This window comes from Seriola dumerili, unplaced genomic scaffold, assembly GCF_002260705.1.
Source record: "Seriola dumerili isolate Sdu_G_001 unplaced genomic scaffold, Sdu_1.0 BDQW01000035.1, whole genome shotgun sequence".
NCBI classification, from domain to species: Eukaryota; Metazoa; Chordata; class Actinopteri; order Carangiformes; family Carangidae; genus Seriola; species Seriola dumerili.
The window spans coordinates 2,662,835-2,685,469 of NW_019174290.1; the positions used below are offsets into that span (position 1 = coordinate 2,662,835).

The 22,635-nt window shown below is 40.8% G+C and overlaps 2 protein-coding genes across 3 annotated transcripts; one reads left to right on the forward strand and one right to left on the reverse strand.

Moving 5' to 3' along the window:
- Positions 1-23: 23 nt before the first annotated feature.
- slc5a10 (solute carrier family 5 member 10) lies at positions 24-21,968 on the reverse strand. The gene is made up of 15 exons (XM_022738375.1): positions 21,525-21,968; positions 21,352-21,423; positions 19,869-19,973; positions 19,238-19,297; positions 18,741-18,845; positions 18,487-18,592; positions 17,880-17,960; positions 17,546-17,751; positions 14,280-14,415; positions 5,928-6,035; positions 5,668-5,818; positions 5,321-5,489; positions 2,859-3,074; positions 1,783-1,876; positions 24-1,646 (listed from the first exon to the last, which is right to left on the reverse strand). The coding sequence occupies exons 1-15, from the start codon at positions 21,630-21,632 to the stop codon at positions 1,453-1,455; spliced, it is 1,911 nt and encodes a 636-aa protein (XP_022594096.1). The 5' UTR covers positions 21,633-21,968; the 3' UTR covers positions 24-1,452.
- Positions 7,513-16,541, forward strand: LOC111216747 (protein FAM83G-like). 2 transcript variants are annotated; one of them, XM_022738373.1, is made up of 5 exons: positions 7,513-8,359; positions 9,950-10,117; positions 10,971-11,095; positions 11,958-13,356; positions 15,337-16,541. In XM_022738373.1, exons 1-5 carry the CDS (start codon positions 7,868-7,870, stop codon positions 15,706-15,708), a joined length of 2,556 nt encoding a protein of 851 aa, XP_022594094.1. In that variant the 5' UTR covers positions 7,513-7,867; the 3' UTR covers positions 15,709-16,541. The 2 variants fall into 2 exon arrangements, with proteins under 2 accessions (XP_022594094.1, XP_022594095.1); XM_022738374.1 differs by having other exon boundaries at positions 11,958-13,361; positions 15,337-15,483.
- Positions 21,969-22,635: the final 667 nt, after the last annotated feature.

The following is a 22,635-nucleotide window of genomic DNA, read 5'->3' on the forward strand; positions in this document are numbered from 1 at the left end:
AAATAAAGAGTGACATTATCTGGTTATAAATACTGTAACCTGCATTTGTGGACAAACACGTGTAGCTTTGATGCATATATCTTTACATTTATTAGCAATATCACAAGAAAAAAACCTTTGAGGGGCAAGTTGTCGAGATATTTTGTCTCTTGACTGACATGAGGTTCTTCACATCCAACAATTTGTGCTTCTCAATACTTCTTAATGAATTTCACCAATAAAAAAATGAATGCACAGCAACATAGATATTATTATTAGAGTTTCTCAGCCTTGAGGTTGATGCCCCTTGTTGTCAAGTAGACCAGAGCTGGAGGCGATTTTCAACACTGATAAATTTGTAATAATAGAAAAATAAATATAAATCTTCTCATTATTTCAATATAATTTTGATGCATTTGGAGTTATGAATGTGTTTAGACGACAACTTAAAAACTCTAATAGCTGGAGTCATGAGAATTTGTAATGGACAAGAAAAGGTTGAGAAATTCTGATTTATATTAATTAAAAAAAGCTTAACAGCATGAAAGAACACTAGAACAATAACTGAAGGTTCACAAAAACCTTACCTGACAGATATAAGGCCATCAACAAAACTATATAATTACCATTAAACATCTAAATTCTAAATGAAATGGAATTATGAGTCACATACAACCTAACCCACACAGATGTACTATATTATCTTACTATATATTTTGTAAGCTTTAGGTACAAGATATGATGTGCATTAAGCACTAACTGCACATTCATGTTAGCTTGTTACAAGCCACAAGCTTCATTGTAATTGGTACAATACCCTCCTGAGACTTTAAATTTAGATTACAACAAGTAGAACAACCTGAAATCCTATAGTGGGGCAGTGTTAAAATAATAAACATAACATCAAACACATCAGTAGAAACACTATGTCTAATGAAGTGATTCTAAAGGACAACACTGAACACAGCCTGAGCTGCTAATGATTTAAAAACATTGTGACAAGGGGCCTTTTTGCACATTTTCACCATTTTCTCATGAAATCTTGGACTTACTTGAATAAAAAAGTATGACATGTGTATTCTATTATTGTCAGTCATTATGTGTAATTTGTTGCAGATGTGGATCCAGATGCAGATAAAAGAATGTCTCAGCATTTGCTGTTGAAGAAAATAAATTTAGAGGTTTGTGCAGCCCTGATGGAGGGATCTGTTCTCTGGGTATTTTCTATTTTGAGATGTGGATGTTTTACAGCACCTGAAACTACAACTGGAGGCTTTTCTTTTGTGAAATACATTGCATTGATTTCTAAAGAATTCAGGTAAAATCTGCTCGACAATCTGTTTTTTTCGCCACATTCCTGGATCTGGAGAAATGAGCTACTGTTTGGCAGGCAGGAGGTTTTTAGTTCACGTTGGAGGGACTGGCAGGAGTTCAGCTTGAGGGTGAGGCAGGATGTTAAATGTGATTCTCCACTCAGGCAAAGTATGCATAGAGAAAAATGTTAATGCTGATCAGCAGGAGCGCATTAGCACAGCAGAACCTGGACCAGAACACACTCTCTCTCACACTGGGAACTCTGGGAGCTGGAGTCTCTCCTGATCGCCGCACTGCTGCAATACAGGAACCTACCCCCTGACCACATGTCATCCGCCGAGCTGGCTCAGAGCCTGCAACATCACACGCACAGAGCAGATACAGGAAGTTACTGAAACAATAACTATAGCAGCATGTGTGTGTGTAGATGACTATTTATCATATGATGGCTGGTTTTATTCTCAGTGCTGTGAATATCCAGACTCTCACCCTGGGAGATACGGTGGCTGACAGAGGACACTTTCTGTAGAGGAATTTCTCTTTGTGGCTCTTCAGTTATTGTCCACCAGGTCAGGTTACACACCTGGGAGAAGAGAGGGAGGCAATGCAACCAAATGTAATTCACTAACTAGGCAGTACATTTTGGCATAAACACAACCAGTGATAAATGTAGAGAGGCTGAGTGTCCTTATCGACAATATCCATTGTGGGACGTATGCTTATTTGCTTTCTTACAGAGTTAGATGAGAAGATCGATACCGCTTTGATGTGTGTACGGTAAATACGAAGCTGGAGCCATCAATCTCTTAGCTTAGCGTAACACAAAGACTGGAAAAAGATTCTTGACGTTTATTCTAGGCAATGATTCTTGACCTCAGACAACACAGTCAGCAAGGATTAGATTTTTACGTAACAAAATTCACCAAAGAAAATCACTTATATAAAACTTTAGCTTATCTGCATTTTTGGTGGACATAAAGTGCATTGACATCAGTTGTCTGTTTGGATAAGAGACATTACAGATAAGTGCGGCGAGCATAGTTTCTACATGTGATGTTATGGATGGATGTGCACTGTTTTACGGGCGAGGTTAAGCAGACTAATTAGCATCTGGTAATTCTCTTGAAATATGTTATGACAGGATTTTTTTTTTTTTTTATTATTTTTTTTTTACCAGAGTGACTTTTTGAGTTCATACATAGGTTAAAGTAATGTCGGCTGTGACTCATGGGTGACCTAAAATAGTGAGCCTTGACATATGAAGCATTTGGTGCGGCATTCTATTGTGTGCAACAAAACCTCTACTGTACTTTAATACTTCTACTGTTCTCTGTGGTCGGTCATTGATCCTTTGGATTTAGATAGGCATGGCCTCTTTGACTGTCCTTTAAGAAGCCAACCTTCACACAATCTGCTTTCAAATGCTCAGCTGCCTGTTCCTTAACCTCAGATTCATCTGTTTTATTTTCAGTAGATAACATGACAGGTGTATCCACAGAAAAACCACTACGATAAGCTTTACCTCCCTAAGAGAGCTGTTATTTACTGTATCTATGTGTACACACCTGTTCAGGGCTGGGTGGGGGTGTAAGCAGTGATACTATAGTAACCACGATAGCAGTGAGCCCACAGAGCAGTATGGCGAAGTGGAGGTAGTGGACGCCGCGCAGCACTGCAGGTGCAGAATCCACAATGCCACATCTGGGAGGAGGGAAAGCAAACTCCAGCACCATCCTACACACACCCACCACCAAACCCACCATCAGGCCCCAGAATGCACCCTGAAAAGACACACACGTAAACACATACAGATGACATTACATGCCTTCCTGAAGTGATATATATATATGTCAGTCTAATGTCACACCTGGGAGTGTCCGGGCTCATAACGCTCTCACTTTCCCACCATTATAATTTGTCTTCTTTGTCCTGCCACATATTTAGACACACGTGCACGGGCACCAATCAACATCTGTCTCTTTCTCTTTTCAACCTTCACCAAAGAATGTGATCTGTGCAGTTCGACTTAATGCACATGAGGTCACCTTGTCACTTCTCATCATATTTTCTCACTTTTCCTCCTCTCTCTCTCTTCTCCTTCCTTATGCTCGTTACTGTAAACCATTTTTCTCTTTGATCTATTTTTCTACAGGTGAACAAAATCATTTGAGGTAACAGGTTTTTTTGTTGTTACATTGCCAACTATTGTGAAATGATCTGTTTTTCTGGTTTTAGTTCATATAAATCTAAACGCACATGTTTTTGTTTTAAAAAAAAAAAATTAAATCCTAAAATGTTTTTATACAAAGGAAGATAGAGATGAATACATAAGATGACACGTGCTATAGACATAATCACACTAATTACAGGGTTTATTAATGTTTTTATGAGTTACAATTGCAGCTCTGGTTCAAAGAGTACATCATATTCTCACAAAATGAGTTTACTCTCCACAGTGTCAGCGTGTGACACATCCTGTGCAGTGACATGTTCCCTTTGACCCCATGAGTCAACACCATTTAGATTCTTAAAGCGATTATCTCACCGTGTTTCACTGAACAAATAAAAAGCTCACACCTCTTATGTAACAGGGCTGTTGACCCTCCTCCATAACCTTTTATTTTAATAGGTCTTAATTTGAAATGGTAGCATCAAACAGAAATGGATGGCTGTGACATTTTATAACTCCTCCTGTCAGCATGGGTTTGGTCTTTTCTCAGTCTAAAAAAAATGTCCTATGGGGAACATGAAAGTCAATACTACATTTTATAAAAATCCATCCAGTGGTTGATATATTTATATTTATTTATATTTGAAGTGTTGAAAAGACCAACTGTCAGACTGACATTGCTATCCACACCACTAGCACTGATTTTATATAACAAAGATGTCCTTTGACCTGCAAATTCCCAGATCAGTATTTTCTGGGCTGTTGCCAACTCATATAGTATCCCCAGGCAAGTGGATTGTAAACCTGTTGTAATAAAAGTGGAAAGTAATATAAAGCAGACACTGTAGTGTCATTCAGAGTTGGATAGAAGTAATTTACATTACAGTAAAGGGGAAAAAAAGACCTTTCAATCTAAAAAGACCTGATAAAATCCTTTTCATTTCAGTGGTTGAACAGCGTTCCAGCAGAGTGGAGACACACCCAGGACATGTTGTAATAACGAGTAATCTTGACTATCCAGCAGACTAGTCTTTACTTGCAGTTTAAGTATTTCAGTATTTCAACATATGTTTTTAGCTCTTGGCTGATCCACACTCCTACTAAACCACTGTTATGTCTTTTATCCAACTTTGTAATCTTTATCTTCTAATTATCACACTTTCCCTCACTTGCACTCTGTTTCTGTCTGATAACAATCACTTTCATTTATTGCAGTGAAAGAGCAGCATGTTCATTCCAGCCCCATCAGAGGAAATAATAAACAATACACTTCACAACACACACACACACACTCTCACACACACACACACACACACACACAAGACTCCGCACCAAGCAGTGAGGGATGTTTGCACTTAGCTGGATCCCATGTGAGACTAATAAAACTGCACACCAGTATGGTGTAGGAGAAAGGACAAACAGTGCAAAGAGGAAAACATCAAAACTCCAGAATGTTCTGCTGAGTAATTTGCTGTAATAATCGAGTAAACTTTGAATTAAGTTTGGATGTGTTTGAGACGAGACTCGCTGACTGATTGACTGTAAACAGAACAGACTGTAACAGAATCTGATAACTGATTGTCATTTATTAAGTAAAACTGCCAAACATTTTTTTCTCTCATATAATTAAATATATTTGGCTTTTGGACTGTTGATCATACAAAACAAGTCATTTGAAGACATTGTATAGGCTCTGGAAAGTTGTGGTGGACAATTTTTTTTTGCTGTTTTCTGACATTTTATTGGTAAAACCATGAATTGATGAATAGAAAAGTCAGATTAATAGATAACAAAATTATCAGAAGTTGTAGCCCCAATGGAAATACTCATGCATGTGGTTTTGTGTGAGTTATGTACCTGCTCATTGGTTCTCTTCCAGAAGACAGCCAGAGTGAAAACAGCAGTGACCGGTGGAGCAAGGTAGCTCGTCACAGACTGGATGTAAACATACAGCTGGCCACTGTTGGCCGACTGTAGGATGGGGATCCACACCACACTCACCACCACCAAGATCACTGTCACAATCCTGCAAGAAAACACGTGCAGCACATCTGTCTCACTTTCTCTACAAACAAGCTTCTCTTTATCGGTCCTAGTGTCAACAGTTCACCCTCCACAGCACTGAGAGGGCTCTAAAGTCTTGCTCAAGGACACTAAAGCACAACAAATGTTGTCTGACCACCGGGCCACCCTGTGTAATATACCTGCCGACCAGTAGCAGCTCTTTCTCTGAGGCTTGTGGGCGATGTTTCTTCCAGATGTCCATGGTGAAGAGTGTGGAGCTGCTGTTGAAGATGGAGGTCAGTGAAGACATCAGAGCTGCCATCATTACTGCTATCATGAGCCCCCGCAAGCCTGTAATACACACACACACACAGATGCACAGATGCATGCAGGTGAAAAATTACAAAAAACTTATCACACATTGACACATATTAAAACAAAAAATCTGCAGTATTCTCACCGCTTGGCATGAGTTCAATGACCAGTTTGGGAAAGGCGATGTTGGAGCATCCTACCTCAGCTCCACACACTCGCACACACTCCTCAGGGTCCACACATCCAACAGTGTCTGAAACATGAGGACAGTCCAATATCATTTACACGAAACTAAATATTTAGCTCATGCAGAATTCATGTTGTCTCTAATTTCTGCTAAAGAACAGGCAAACGAACTGGGGTAAAATTTACTTCAGTATGAATGTAGGTCATCGAAAAACAAAACCTTATTTTGCAGTGAAAGTATCTTAACTAGATACTTTTTATTTGATTAAATTATTATATTCTTCCAACTGAGATTTCACAAAGAATGGCTTCCTTTGGCAGGCATAATTCTAATATAGCCAATGTTTTATGTATTTTAGATATGTTGATGTATGAAATATGCAGACGATAGCCTACAAATAAAAAAAATAAAAAAATGGCACAGTCTGTATGACCACATTCATCCTTTGTTCACTATGTGCCTGTACAAATCGCTATCATGGCATCACTTTTTTCCCCTGGGTTACTACATTTAATTTGTAAACTCCACTCTGCAGCCTACTTTATTTTACTCTTTGAATAGCCTTGTTGTTGGATAAACTTGCCTTGCCTTAGAATTACACTTTGACATGAAATTACACATTAACATCCGATCTGTTAGGTGGCAAAAACTGGACTAACAGTAAGGGTCACTTTTCTGCGTGTTGGTTCTCCATATAGGAAAACCTAAAACTGACCTAATTTTACTCTTGAACTATATTAGAACTGACTCAGACATTCGTTATTTCCCACAGTGTTTTATCACCGGAAATTCCAGCAGACCATTCAGTGACACATCATTGTCCAGCAATTACACCAAATGGCAAAAAGCTGAGTAACCCTTTGCCCGTGTGCTCTGGATTACATTATCTTCCTTATAAATTGTATCTAATACCATAATTGAGTCCCATAGTGCCGGTAAAACATACTGGGTTAGTTATTTCACTGTCTTTCGTAAGGGTCTGGAAGAAAAACAAGGTTTCTCTCCTTCTATCCAGCCAGGAGGGTGGAGTTTAAACCCACTTTCCTAACCAACTACCGGACACTCCGCCTTTCTGCCCCCGGTAGCTGAGCTTCCGTTGCCGAATTCCAGGGTCAGACACTGACCGGCAACTCCAGCACACTGCTCTACTGGACCTTAAGCCTGGAGGGACGTTTTCAAGGAAAACGAGAAAAGTTAAACCGCGGTGAACTCGGACCCCGTGAAAGTTTGGACTCGCATGTGCCACGTTAGTGAAATTTACGACTTTTTGTCTCTCGCTGAACTCAACAGTTGCCATTTTCGAACAGCTGTGAGCCGCTTCTGTCAGACTTCAGCGCTCCAACAAACAAAGAGGAAAAGTGACTCGTCAGCGCAACAGTTAGACTGAGTCACACTCTGTTTCAACACTTTCAAAGCAGGATTAATGATCGTAATTCTCTATCTTAAGTACATGTTCCGCTTTGGATTGACTCACTGGCAGACACACAGAGACACTCATCCACCCAGACAGCTGCCTGCCTCCATGTCTGCCGGGCCCCGCGGCTAGAGCAGCTGAACCGGGTCGCCTCTGCAGTTACCCGGCCCCTGTCAGGTGAAAGGCGTGGTGCTGGGCGGGGGCGAGCTTTGTTCTAACAACACCTGAGTGTTTGAGTAACCTGATATCTGGGCTGAGGTGGAGCCTCTTCTGAGCCACTCTTCTAGCGGTTCATTTCCATCAGATGAAAATCGTTTTCCACCGGAGGATCTCACTTCACGGGCCCAGGTCACGCGGACACGTTATGGACCGTAATGACAGATCGCACTCTTTTGACGTTTGACCCTTCGGACCGACGAGTCGAAACTGGGTCAGAGTGGTTTCAGTACTTAACTGTTTAGTGACCGGTGGATGAACTGAGGCCATGGCGCTGTCTCAGATCCAGTGTCTGGACGATCACCACGTCAACTTGCGCGTGAGCGAGAGCAAACCGGAGTTTTTCTACAGTGAGGACCAACGGCTTGCGCTCGAGGCTCTCGTCACCAAGGGCCGCGACGCCTTCACGGACTACACCCGCAAGAATGGCGTCCGGGAGTTCCTCTCAGAACCGGAGCTGGAGCGGATTGCACACACAGCCGAGGCCTACCGGCCCGGGCACGAGCATCACCAGAAATCAGAGACGCCAGGCCCGGGGAACATCACCCCAGGATCTGGGGAAGAAGGTGGAGACGGCGAGGTGTCGCTCCAGTACTGGCCAGACCGATCTGAGGCCTCAGTGGCTGAGCTGGACCTGGGGTGGCCCGAGTGCATTTCTTACCGAGGGGTGACGCGGGTGACCGTGTACACCCAGCCTCCAACCGAGGGGCACACGCACATCAAGGAGGTGGTGCGGAAGAGCATTGCTTCAGCGCAGAAGGTGGGAGAAGAGGATGAGGATGAGGATGAGGATGAGGATGAGGGTGATGATGATGATGATGATGATGATAGTGGTAACCCAATTGGTGGTGTATGAGAAAGTTCAGGCAATCTCCAGCAAATCAAACAGAAAATAACACAAACAACCCAGAGATAAAGAAAAACAGAAACCAGTGTTGGAAATGGTGCACTTACTCAAGTACAAATTAGAAGTACTTGTGCTTTTCTTGAGTATATCCATTTTATGCTACTTGAATTAATCGGTTGATTAATCAATTAGTCAATTAATAGAAAACTAATAGTCAACTGGTTTTTGTAATCTTTTCAGTCAAAAATACCAAACTTTCTCTGATTCCAGGTTCTCCAGTATTAGGTTTTGTTGTTTTCTCTGTCATACATGATAAAAAACTGCTTATATTTGGAATTTTTAAGTGTTTTGTATAAAACAATGCATCTGAAGATGTGACTGTCAGGTCTGAGACATTGTAAAAGGAAAAAAATAGTGATCTATGAACTGAGAAAATAATTTGCATGAAAATAATGGTTAGTTGCTGCCCCAAGTGTGTCAAATTGCATTATGTTATTTGGTGATTTTTGTTAACCTTCTAGTTTACCATCATTGTTTACATTGTTTTATGTTAAATTACTGACAAATTAAGAATTAATTTTTTGTGAGATTTGACTTCCTCTTCAGTTTTCTGCTGTCACAACACTGACAGCGATGCAGTTGTACACTTGGCTAAATCATATATCAATAATCTGACATTGGCTTTTTTGGATTGAATTTTATCCATTATCTCGGTCAGAGTTTGATTTTGTTTTTGTCCACTTACATCTGATTATTTCCCTTTGTATTTCCTCACAAACCTACTTCCCTTTCTTTTCTCTCACATGTGCCAACTCACACATGCACCCAACAAAGTTTTTTTTATTGAAGCAAGTCTGATCTTGACACGCTAGTGGAAAAAAATTCTCTGACGTCACTGAATATGCTACATGCCAAAACTCTAACCTTTACCTCTCACATACATGAATGCTGGCACATGAACATATAGTAGTTCAGCTCTGGGTCAGAGCAACAAACAGTAAGACCTCATTAAACTATTCTAATGTAAAAGTTCAGTAACTAGTTTTTTCAGAGCTGATTTCTTGTTCAGTTTGTGAGCTAAGTTGTCCGTGTTTGGGACTAACCTCTATTTCTGCAGTTTTAACTCAAAACTGGGTCAGTTGAAGAGTGAATAGGCAGCACTGTGTGAAGAGTACCCTGCTGTCACCAGTACTGCTGGGTTGTTGAACACACACCATCCAGTCACTTCTCACTTTATCACCACCCTGCAAAAGACTCTTTGTTTCTAGCAGTCTTTTTATGGCGCATCTAGTTTGAGGGCAGCAAGAACAATCTCTGTCTTTGAGGGTTTCATTTATTGTTCAAATGCAGATCTTACAAGTGCCTGGCTTCCTTTGAGGGTTTAATGAGTTTAATATTGTTGATAAGAGCAGCTTAAATCAAACCCACCCTCACAGACCAGGAAACACTAACACCCTTTGTGGTTTCCTGTCTGTGTTTTTTTGTGTGTGTGTATGTGTGTAGGTAATAGCTGTGGTGATGGATGTGTTTACGGACGTGGATATCTTTCGAGACCTGCTGGATGCGGCATTCAAACGCAGAGTTCCTGTATATATAATTATTGACATGGCTGCAGTCCCCTGCTTTCTTTCCATGTGTGGCAGAGCTGATATGCACCGTGGACACCTAAAGGTATGTATACAGATGCACACACCCAGATGATGTTTTGATAAGCTGGGGGATGAGCTAGATTACAGATACAATAGATACAATAGTAGGGAAAAGGTTATTTATAAGGGAAGTATTTGAAAGGAGGGCACATGATTGACCAAGGTGTAATAGGTTTTTGCCGCAGGCCTTGGTAAGGTTCGTGCAAAAGCAAGTTGTATGCCATAGGCTCAATATCTGAGCTGAACTGGTCGAGGCAGTAACAGAAAACACTTAGTGTTTCTCAGGGGATTTTCTAAAAAAAAAATTGTCTGGAAACCAGAAAGACACTAAGCACATTCCTGCCTGTGCTGCAGGCAATTAAATAAACCATGTACACGCTCAGTTTACTTTTGGTAACATGTTTCTCTTTCATTTCTCTTTCTTCCTTCCTCATTGCTTTAACCAACAGATATTCCCCTTCTTTCAACTTATTTCTTATCTGTCGTCTCCGGTCTCATTATGAGCATTTTACGACATCCAATGGTTAGTGTCTGCTGTGAGATTTCGCACAGAACATTTACTTACGAGGTAACGCTTGGCTTGGAACCCCACCCTTATCACAGGGCTGAAGACAAACACCGCAGGGTGTGTCATACAAGCATGCACATACATAGATTGTCCAAGCTCTAACCTGTAGAGTCAGCCAACATGAGGCTATGGTGGTATTAGAGAGCTGTTCTTGAGCAATGAGAAAACACATTCTTTTCTGTCTCTCCGTGCTCATGTTGCCTTTATTTACCTTTTGTTCACTAAAATCCCTCCTCCTGTAACTACTAAATCCCCAAGTGCCTTTGTTTACATAGCATTAACTCTGTATGTATGTGTATGTGGGTAGAATGTGCGCGTGCGCTGCTGTGGAGGTGTGGAGTTCTTCACACGGTCGGCACAGAAGGTGCGTGGTTCGCTGAGCCAGAAGTTTCTCCTGGTCGATGGAGACAGAGCCATCTCTGGTTCATACAGGTGAGCAGTGTCCTATACAACATGTTGGGTATGTTTGCATATTGTTTGAGTGTTTAAAGCTGCACTAATTGGCAACTGATCATATGACTATTGTGATGGGGGTCACTTAAAGAGAAGAAGACGCAGAAAATAATCACTCATTACCCAGTTCCCTTTCACTGTTCAGAGTGTTTTGGTGTCTTTCAGCTCACTGTTTTGGTTTTCTGGACACAGTTTTACTGTTTCAGATAAACCAACTGTGCACTATGAACCCAGCACCAAACAACTTGCAAAGTTAGCGACTGGCTGGTGAACATAGTGGAGCATTTAGCTGTAAAAGAGCCAGATATGTCCCTCAGGTCTTGGTGGAGACCAAAACAGAGCTTAAAGGAAATTGGTTGTAAATATGCAACTATTAGCTAATTTGTTCACCATAATAACTTATAAGATGATATGTCATTGTTGAGTTTAGAGCTTTTTTCTCAGCTCCCAAGTGGTTAAAAAATTAATTCAAGATGACAACATTGTACCCCAATTGCTCCGGTGTAGCAGATCTATTGCTTGCAGAAATTTTCCTTCCACCGCTACTTTCTGAAAATTAGACCGATCATAAACCCTCACCTCAACACACACAGACTTTACAGTTTACTGTTATTGTCATCTATTAAACAATGGATCCTTTGTTCTACAAATGTCTGGTGTCATGATTACACTTGGTTTTTGGGTTTTCTCATTATGAGTCATGACAAGAAAGTGTTTAGAATAGACAAACAGGAACTGATTTAATAGACAGAATGTTCCAAATGTGAGCACCCTTTAGACAAGCACATTAATGGGGGAATCACTGCTGTGAATTTATGTTTCCATGTCTCTACTCTTCCAGCTTCACCTGGTCTTCCTCTCGTTTGGACCGTAACCTCATCACTGTGATCACAGGACAGGCAGTGGAGACGTTTGACCTACAGTTTCGTGACCTTTACCTCTCGTCCAGAGGTGTGTCTCTCAGCAAGGTTCCATTGGTAGACGAACCAATCCCTGACCTGATCCCTCACACGGCTCCTGCTCCTGTGTCAGCCGCTGTTGCTAGGAAGCTCATCAATCCCAAATACGCCCTGGTTGCCACAGGAACCCACACAAGTCCAGCCTCCTCTGACCAGAACTCCAGCAACAAGAACTCAAACTCTCAGAATCCCACTGGGCTAAAAATTATGAAAGGGCGTCTTAAGGGCGTTATTGAAGAGCCACCCATACACCCAGGATTAGCCCATCTGGAGAAAGCGTACCTGATTCCATACCTGCCCACCTGGCCAGAGCCAGACCCACCCAGCGACGTGATTGGCTTTATCAACATCAGGGATGAAAAGCGGGCCAATCGGGTTCACCTACAGAGGTCGGAGAGGTTTGAGGTCAGTCAGGCTATACGCTTCAGCTCACCACTGGCACTAGCAGCACAGACTGAGGGACCTGCATCAGGTCAAGCTGCAAACGCTGCAGGAAAAGCCAAAAATCCCTCTGGGAATACAAGTACAGAAGTCTGTACTCCTGTGAGTCCAACCAAAAAACAGGATAAAGAGAAAACGCACACTACTCTGAATAAAGGCCAAACTGATGCAACAGATTCCAAAGAGGCCCCTCAGCAGCCCAAGACACCTCCAGCACAAGACACACACAAAACAAATGCACACACACCCAAATCACCAACCGAAGTAACTGCTGAATCACAGCCAAAAGACAGTGCTAAAGAAACTCCAGAGGCACAAACTGCAGCACCTCCTGTTCCCAAACGCCGCACACTGCATTTAGTCATTGACTCTGTTCCCTCAGAGCAGCTTGACCAACCACTGGTGACTCTGGTAAAAATGGACCAACTGGAAAGTCTAGATGGCTCTTCTAGCAAAAAGAGAACTGGAGAGGGTCGTGGCCGCATAACATCAAAGAATGATTGCAGGGACTCATGCAGCAACGAAGACGGCAGCCAAGACAGCACCAAGGTCATGTGTGACCGAGCAGCCAATGACGATCCTTCAAGCGCTTCCACGGCGTCAGAGGAGGAGTTTTATGATTCCCAGCAGGAGCCAAGTGACCTTTTGACAAACGGAGTGACGACTGGTTCAGGTCACGGGCATCGCCAGGGAGACGGAGTCAACATGATGGCCCGCCTCTCCCAGAGCATGCTGGACCTGCGAGAGCCAAGCCAGCCAGAGGACAGCAAGGACCTCATCCGCCAATCACAGCAGCTCCGCAGACAAGGTCACCCCTCACCACACAGGCACATAGGACAGGTGAGGTAATTAATTTCAATATAACTTTTCCTCTATAGTTGAAACAATAAGTCATAGAAAAATAATGGCAAACAATGAATCTTTTTATATTTGCTGGTTCCAGCTTCTCAAATGTGAGGATTTGCTGCATTTTCTGTTTTACAACAATCCAAGTCATGTTTTCTAATATTTTACAGACTAAACAATTAAACAGTTCAACAGTAAACTTAAATTTAAATAACAGATTAAATGTGAAAAATGATTGTTAACCCAAAACAATTAGTTGGTTAATTCACCAACAGAAAAAGTACACTACTACACTGCTTCATAGCTTAAGCTATTTTTCAAGCAAAAAGGCCAAATCATACCCAGTTCCACCTTTTGTTTTTTTTAAGAACTTGGTGCTTATTTCTGTTTTATAACATTGTTCATTGAATCTTTGAGTTTTAGAGTGATGGTCAGACAAAATAAGCACTATGGAAATGAAATTGGGATAGGTATTTTTCACTATTTTCCCACATTTTATTAACTAAATAATTAATAGATCAACTGAAATAATAATAATAATCAGATTAATCATTTATGAAAATAATTGTAAGTTGCAGTTTTATGTAACACAGTGATGTTGAAGTAGATGAAGACACAATGCTTGTCTAAATCTTTTAAATCCTGTTTTAATGTTTAATGAGCAATCACTGACGAAAACAAGTGCAGAGGCTCCCAGGAATAATGCCTGTCATGAACATGTAGAGGACGCAGCTCAGTGATTCTCCATTTACAGGTAGGACGCAGACAATGCCTCACAACTTTTTACAAATTCACCTGAAAAGGGTGTGTATCACCTGTGGTGTCAAAGCAAGCTGGTACTTGTTTACAGTTAAACATGTCATGCCCTTTTCCTAATTAAAAGGTGTGTGATCGTTTGCCCTTGTGTGTGTATGCACCTGGATAGAGAGCTCGGCTGATCATGCCAGGGAGGATGATGAAGATGAAGGGCAGAATCTTCAGATAGGCAGCCAGGATCGATGCTCCTTTCACATGACTCATGTTCTTAGCAGACAGGGACCGTTGTACAATAACCTTTACATACAGAAACACATAGTAGTAATATTAACTTTATTTATAAAGCACTTTTCAAAAGACATAAGACCGAGAAATGCAGTGTAATAAAATATAAAGATTAAAGAAGAAATAAGTGCAGTTTAACAGATAAATGTAAAAGAGCAAATGCAGGACAAAAGTCCACATAGTAATGGTCTTGTATTTCAGGGTATAAAACCAACGCTAAGCTGTGTACTCGTTTACAACATTCAACATTTGGGAAGAACCATCATGCCATGAAGTGAAATCTAGCAAGCTATAGTAACTAGCTTGTATTCGAAAAGTAGAAGCCTGTAATGTTAGCACCAATTCCCATAGACATTACTTTTCATTCATGTTATATCAAACTATTGTCAGATGTGACACAGATTTCTGCATTGAGGATTAATATTTTAAGAGGGAAAATGACTGCAGAGTCTGAATCTATGATAATCTCTCTCTCTTTAAATTTGACTGAAAGAAGTTCTGTGATAACCAAATTTTAACTGTGAGTCTGACCAGGAGAGTGCTCACATGCATGGCATCATTTGAATAAAAGGCCTAGAGGCTTGAAGTGCTGATGAACTGGAATTTCCCCAGTTTGAATCTGGCCAGGACCTTCATTGCATGTCATTCCCCATCTCACTCTGCTCCCATTTTGTTTTATATGTCAACTGTTTAATGAACACATAAAATGCCAAAAATACCTTTGCTTTAAAAAAAGGAAAAAAACTAATATTTGAACCAAGCATGGCAAATAGATAGAGAATAGAAAAGGACCCAGAATTGATCCCTGAGGTACTCCATGTGTGAATTTAGTAGTGGAGGATTTCAGTTCTCCATAGCTTCACAAATAGAGACCATGTGTAACTCTTCTGGACTTTTTGGACTCATGTCTCTCTGCTTTCTCTTTTTTTGTAGTTGTTCCAGACCTCAAGATCTCCAGGTCGTGAGGCGAGACTGCGAGGACCTAAAGTAATCATTGCCAAACCGGGAAGTTACCACCGCCCCACCCGAGCAGCTGGCCCTGTGATAGGAGGACACCGTTACTGGCAGGGCCAAATGCTGCAGCCTGATTCAGCCCAGCTGCGCACAGATACACGGTCCAGCCGGTCACCACGACGCCACAGCCCAGGATACAGGAAGATGGACCATGCCTTGCCACACCCACCAGACAACTCATCAGGGTTACTAGGAGTTTCTTTCTCAAAAGTGAACAATTTTAGACACTTGAGGGCACGAGGAGGCATGACGCAGAAGAAAGCGTTTCAAAATAACAAGGCTACTAGGTAGAACTTGGAACTGGCACATGTACACAAGGACGTTTGTTTATATAGACTTCCTGCTAAGAAACTGGTGATGCTTGTTATTTCCTGCTTTGAAATCTCAAAGGCTCAACGTAAAAGATTTTTTGACCATGTCAACAAGGGTTGGCAATTTGATGTGATGATGTGTTTTAAGAGGTATTGTCTGTAAATGAATCTCATCTCCTTCAAATCAAATGCTTCCTGGTTAAAGGCATCTGACTGGATGGTTTTAGTTTTGTGGGGCTGATAATGAATTTTAGAAGAAGATACTGATATCTCAGAGGAAATTAACTCTGAAAATATCTCATCTGATAGTTATGTTTACAAACAAATGCATAAACGTACACTTTTTTTTAAGCCTGGATCTGTCAAATTTAGTTATAAAAGCGCTAAGATTTCTACTACAGACAGGGTATTTTGTAGATGATAGAAATCATAATAGATTAGGTCAGCTGTGATATTTTTCTCTGCCAAATAAGGCACCTCAGTTTTGTAAAGAAACCTTTGAACAAATATTTGTAAATTACCTCAGCTTCTTTTCTTTTTCAGAATTTTGTACTGTAATGTTTTCCATATTCAAGATACACAAGTGTGATGTATCCGACATGTAAGATCAGCTGATTATGTTTGCCGACTGATATACTAGTCAGACTCTAGAGTTGATACCACTGTGATTGGTTACTGATGGTGTGAGGGTAAAGCTACTGTGTTGATTGCTTTTACATATGTGACAGATGTTGTCAATTATCCATGTGGCTGTACTGACCAGGTGTATGCCATGTTAAATCTTGATATGGGACCAAAAGTGAATGTTGTAAATAAAAATACAGATTGTGGCTCTGTTGTTGCCTCATCCTGTTCAGGTAAATCAGCATCTCTATATTTCAGGGGTGTGACAGTGAAAGCCCATAACTCAAACCTACAGATCTGGACCCAGACAACTGATCTGGAAATAACGCAGAACAGTTAAATGATTGTGTACGTACGTGTGTGAGGCATTTTTAAGTATGTCTGCCTTTGCTTCATAGACATAGAAAAATCTAATTGTAGCTTTTAGTTTTCTAAAGGGATTTTTGAAGCCTGGGGTTTGGGTTAGGCACAAAGTCATAATCTGGGAAACAGGGTGGAGTCTGACCTTTTTCTTTTTACGGTTACTTGTGGATGCACCCAAATTAGTAGAATGGAGTCTGGTAGGGCAAGTGGTATGAACAAAACCCGACAAATTTCATGATTAGATTGATTGATACTTAGACCTTGTAACTGTGTATCCATTTTTTTAAACAATACTGAGTTGGAGAATAGAACAAGACACAGACTAATATTATTCCCTAAATTTCTGGCTCACCTTGACCATATTTACAGTAGTTGAGCATGAACACAGTTTTGAGCAGTTAACAAAAAATTTGGATGTACTCACTCTCCATTTAATTTCCAAATATGCCTGATAAACAGACCACTCATGTTATCCTTACACTACTTAAGTAAATCTATTCGGGCAAAACATTAGAATTTCTTCCAAAATTATTCCTATTTTAAAAACTTGGGAAAAAACTACCAAGACTACAGAAAACACACAAATTAAAATACCCTTTATATCGTTTTAATCAACAGTTGCCTCCAGAACATATAACAAAAAACAACCTTAGAGACAATAACTTGTGAAAACATATCTTATATTATTACATTTTTGTATGTGTTTTGAGAAAGAACTGAGGCGTTTCCCCAATTCACTTCAATCCAGTGAGAACTTCTGGGGCAAGCCCATAGTGGTCATTGGTTGTATATGGATGCATATGTACTGTATGTGTAAGCCGAAGATGTACCTGGTCGGTGCACCAGTACCAGGTAGCCAGTATGGTGAGCCCCAGTGTCATGCCAGGCCAGGGCAGGTCTCCAGTGACGGCATCTCTGAACAGGTGCATGGCATCCTGACGTGGCAGGTGGCAGGTGCTGTTTGGAATGATCTTACTGGGCACTGCCATGCTGTACACTCGCTCCAGGTTACTATAGCCACCAATCTTGTTAAAGGCTGTGGATCAGGAACACACAACTCCAACCATACATTCCTTATAATAACTGCTGCTTTATGAGTACATCTGCAATGGTTTATGCAGTTAGTTTACGTTTTTCCATTTAAATGATGGAAATTGCACCTACCAGTAATTGTTAAGATGATTGCTCCTACAATCATGATAAATGTCTGAAGAGTGTCGGTGTAGATGACAGCAGCAAGACCACCTGAAGAGAAGTGAATATGGGTTTTTAGCATCAATCCACAACAACACTGCTATTTATTATGAATCTCAAATTACACAAAAGCAAGCACAACAGATGTAGCTGTGTACAGTATGTGTGATATTATTAATGCAACTATTTCCCTAGCAACCTACTAGCTATTGGATTGAAGACAAAACTGAGGTTGAAGAAGCAGGTAAATGCGAGAGTGCCCGAAGATGTAAAAAGAGCAAGAGACACTGTGAGCAAGAGTCCAAGGGTTTGAGAGTACACAGAACTGTGAATTTGATAAAGAATGAATGAGTAAAACTGAGTGAATGAGGTCATAGAGCATGTGTGTGTATAATACTAATGCAAATAATAGTTTATTGCACACAAACAATAGATTTGTTTGCTTTATTTAAAGTATTCTTTGCTGGATAGTAATTTACCTACAAAATATAAGTTATGCAAAAAAAGAAATCTGTACTTTAAATGCTGATGTGCTCAAACCTGACATCCAAATATAATGTCAATGGTGCTCGTGTACCTGCAATAGTGTAGAGTGCAGTGACCACCAGCATGAGGACAGTGGACAGGTAGAGGTTCCATCCCAGACACACCTGAACAAACAAGGCTCCAGAGTACAGGTCGGTCTGGTGATGGAAACACAACACATTTATCAGCAAAGATTCAATCTCAGTGCAGGTGGTGTTGCTGAATGGTGGAAAGCAAATGCAGCCGAATTAAATATTATCCTGTTTTCTTTGTGTGTGTGTGTGTGTGTGTGTGACACTATCGTACTGATATCTTTGTGAAGACGGACAGCAGCAGTGAGAGGACAGCCAGGTAGGTTCTGATCCTCTCCCCCCCGAAACGACGACCCAGATACTCCGGCATTGTCACAATCTGAACACACACATTTCAACATCTTAAGCACACCACAGCTCAGGAAGCTTAGGTGCTCAGTATGACTGACCAATTAGCAGATGGTAACAGTGGGTGGATAAGTCTGATGTGTTCATGTCACCTGTTTTGAATGTAAATATAAACCAACTAAGAGAAAAAGTAATTTATGCTCTTTGTTGTTAGAGGACAGTTGTGTGTGTGTGTGTGTGTGCGCACGCGTGTGTCTTTTTTTTTTTTTTGGATGCCACTGTGGTGTAACACCCTGTTGGGGAATTTTCAAGGCGGGGAATGATTGTAAAGAGAATGTCTCTTGGCACCTAAATGTACCTGCTGAACCAGCCTTAACAAGCAGATATGCACCTATTCATGTTTGTGTGTGTATGCAAACGAACCCCTGAGGAGATGTAGACAGGTACAAATAACCAGGCCAGAGCAAGCAAAACATAGGTGGCCTGAGAGAGGAGAAGAGACAGAGAGGACAGAGAAGTACGACTTGATTGCCACAGTCAGTCACCGCAGGAGGAAAAATCTCTCTGGTCAAACTGAGGAAAAACATTTAACTCTTTAAGTGCTCTGCAAGTCTTTGTACTGGTACTGTGGATGGACTCAAGCCTCATGTTCAGCACCTAATACAGCTGGATGGCATTTAAAAGGTTCTGCTGCTGCCCCCTGCTGCTGGTTGTCTGTTACATCTGTTGACAGATGTTCAAACACAAACACACTGCAAAAGTAGTTTCATCTCTTTGGTCTGGACAGCCATGTTTTAAGAGATAATATAACTATTGCTCTGCTTATGTCATTTATTTATCTTTTCAGTTATAAAAGGAAATAGTCATTGAAGGTGTGTTAATGTTTTCTTGCCCAAATAGTTTGTATTTGTTTCATCAGCACACCACAAAAGAAACAACTTGTAAATGGATTAGCAGGCTAGATCTGCTTCATTCCAGACTCTAATGTGTTTACGTATGATTAACAGATAAACTAGAACAGCATGTCATGTGTGCATGTGTGTTTTTAACTCACGTTCCATTCAAAACCAGTGACAGCGATGCCTCCTGCAGCTCCAGTCCCAGCCAGACCAATAAACAGACCTGAGCCCTCTGAACTGGCAAAAAGAGACGCTCCGATCTGTAAACAGCAGTGATGGAAGAAGTGTCCACATCTGTTACTCAAGTGGCAATACCACAACGTAAAAATACTGTTACAGTAGTAGAAGTAAAATGTACTTCAAGTATCAAAATCTGCAGATAAATGTAGGTCTAGTATATACTACATTATTGATGATGCATCGGTGCACAGGAAGTGTTTGACTGCTCGAGCTGGTTGAGGTGAAGTCAGTTTGAACTAACTCCAGAGAGAGAGTCACAGCATAAATCTGAGGTGTCATGAGATGATTAAGGAGATGAAAGAAGAGAAAGCAAGTTACTGCTAGACAAATTCGTTTCTCTCTTTGTTTTTTGTGAATTATTGGATACTTTTATCTCTTTGGGACTCAAACATAGTTTAGTGGAAGTGCTGACAACTCACAGTCATCTGAATCAAATGAGGAGCCCAATGAGAAACAGGGGTCTCAAGTCAAAAGAGGTTTATCATGTTGTTTATTGTAAAATCTCAATTTAAAAGTAACCAGTCATCAGATGGATGGAGTAAAAAGTAACAACATTTCCATCTGAATTGTGGTGGACTACAGATTGCATTCCAAGTACAGGATTCATATTTGTCTGACAATTGTAGCCCAGCAGCAGTCTGTCTGTTATCATGCCCAATATCAGTATCACTAATCTACATTCATCTCCTTCCTGATATTCACAACAAGGTACTTTTGTCAGTTTATCAGAAAAATCTTCCGTTCTGCACAAGGCAAAACACCCCAAGAATTGAAACTTCTCAACCTTTTGTCACCTTTATGACATTTGCTTGTCAAAACTTTGACTTTTTATTCATATTTTGTGTGGGTACATTTTTATTTTACACATCATCAACATTTCATTACTTTGTTGTTCTCTCTACCTTTGTACCAGTTAAATTTTTGCACACATATTAGCAGCCATAGTCAAACTCTCTGTATAAGATAATAAAAGGTCATACCATGATATGTTGGCAGTTGTAAACGTAATAAGCAGTTTATAAATGGATTTTGGTCGAGAATACCTGCAGATAAGTGCTCAAACTGTCATTTGAAGGCATCTCCCTAATGAATTAAAAAGGAAGCTTGAAAGACAAGCAGTTTTCCAAAACGTGGCAACTAAATCGTTGCACTTATTCATTTCTTGTAGCTGGTAAATGATTTATTAACCGTTAATAAATCCACTAATTAAATCTAATAAACCCTTTATGAATCAGTTTTGCCATCTAAGATGTGAAAATTCAAATCTAAAAAAGACTCAGACAGTAGATAAAATTTTATAATCCAGACATTTTGCTTCATCTACTAAAACAAGACCAGGAGTGTTACAGATGTTACAGATGTTACAGGACAGAGGATGAGATTAAAACACACACTCACCGGCCACCAGGCCATGTCCCGTCCAGCCAAAAAATATCCGCTCAGAGTATTCCTGCTCACCCTGCATGATGACTGATAGAGAAAAAAGGCACACACATGCCACATAAACTGTAGAGAAACACACATGCACACATACACACACACATATATATATATTCAGCTCTGACTCTTACCCAGATGCCGACAGCGAGGTTGAGAAGAAAGTAGGTTGCTATTACAATGATGTCAGAGACGCTGAAGGACTGTGATAGGGCGTAGAAGTTGATGGTAGAATTAGACATCCTCAGTGTTCACAAAAATACAAACACACTTAAAAATAGCAGCAAAAACACACACGTTTGCCTCTGGTATATCCTCCTTTCTTACAGCCACACACATACACACACCTGCTGAATCTAACCCTTACACCTGTGCGATAAGAGTCTCATCAGACTACTGATTTACACTCTCACAACCTGACTCTGTAGACCTACTCTGCAAACACCACAAGCACCAAGAAGAACACATTACACTCCCTAAAAACTCCCTAAGAACTAAGGAAGAAAAACTGGTCTCACTAACACACACAGTTTAACACACACTCCAGCCCTCGCTAAAAGTCCCTTCTCAGCTGAACCACGCGCTGACCTCACTGAAAGCCGGAGACAGAGTGTCACATGTAAGTGTGAAGAGGGCAGTCCCTTGCTTGAATTGATGATTAAACACATCACCTTAATGTGGCACCTGCAGAGCTGACACACACACTGTGCTAGGGGATAATGGAGTGTGTGGGATGGCTGAGCAGTGGTGTACAGCAGATGCTCATGTGGACCAGAGTCCATGCACACACACACACACACACACACACACACACACACACACACGTACAGATGGTCAATCATTGGCGATGACAAGTTTATAATCATTAGCGTCTAAACACATCTGCTGCTAAGTGCTAAGAAGGGTCAGTGAAAGTGTGTGTGTGTGAGAGAAAAGGGATAAACAGTTTATGAGCTGTGTGTGGCTTAATTCAGTAACTTTTAGGAAGCAATCACTAACTACATAAAATTAACTTATTTCAATAACAACACTTGATCTCACTGGCTATTAAAAGATCCATTTCCACTGCACTTTGTAGGTGATGGGGGACAAAAAAAGTATTCAGAGCTAATGAGTGACTTTAGCTGACAAGTTAAGTGGATGTTGTCCAAAGTTACAACCTTTTTTGTCACTATCCTTCTACTGCAGCTCAACAGGGAAACACAAGGAGGGAATGTCGAGCTAAAAGCACAGAAATTTTGGAAG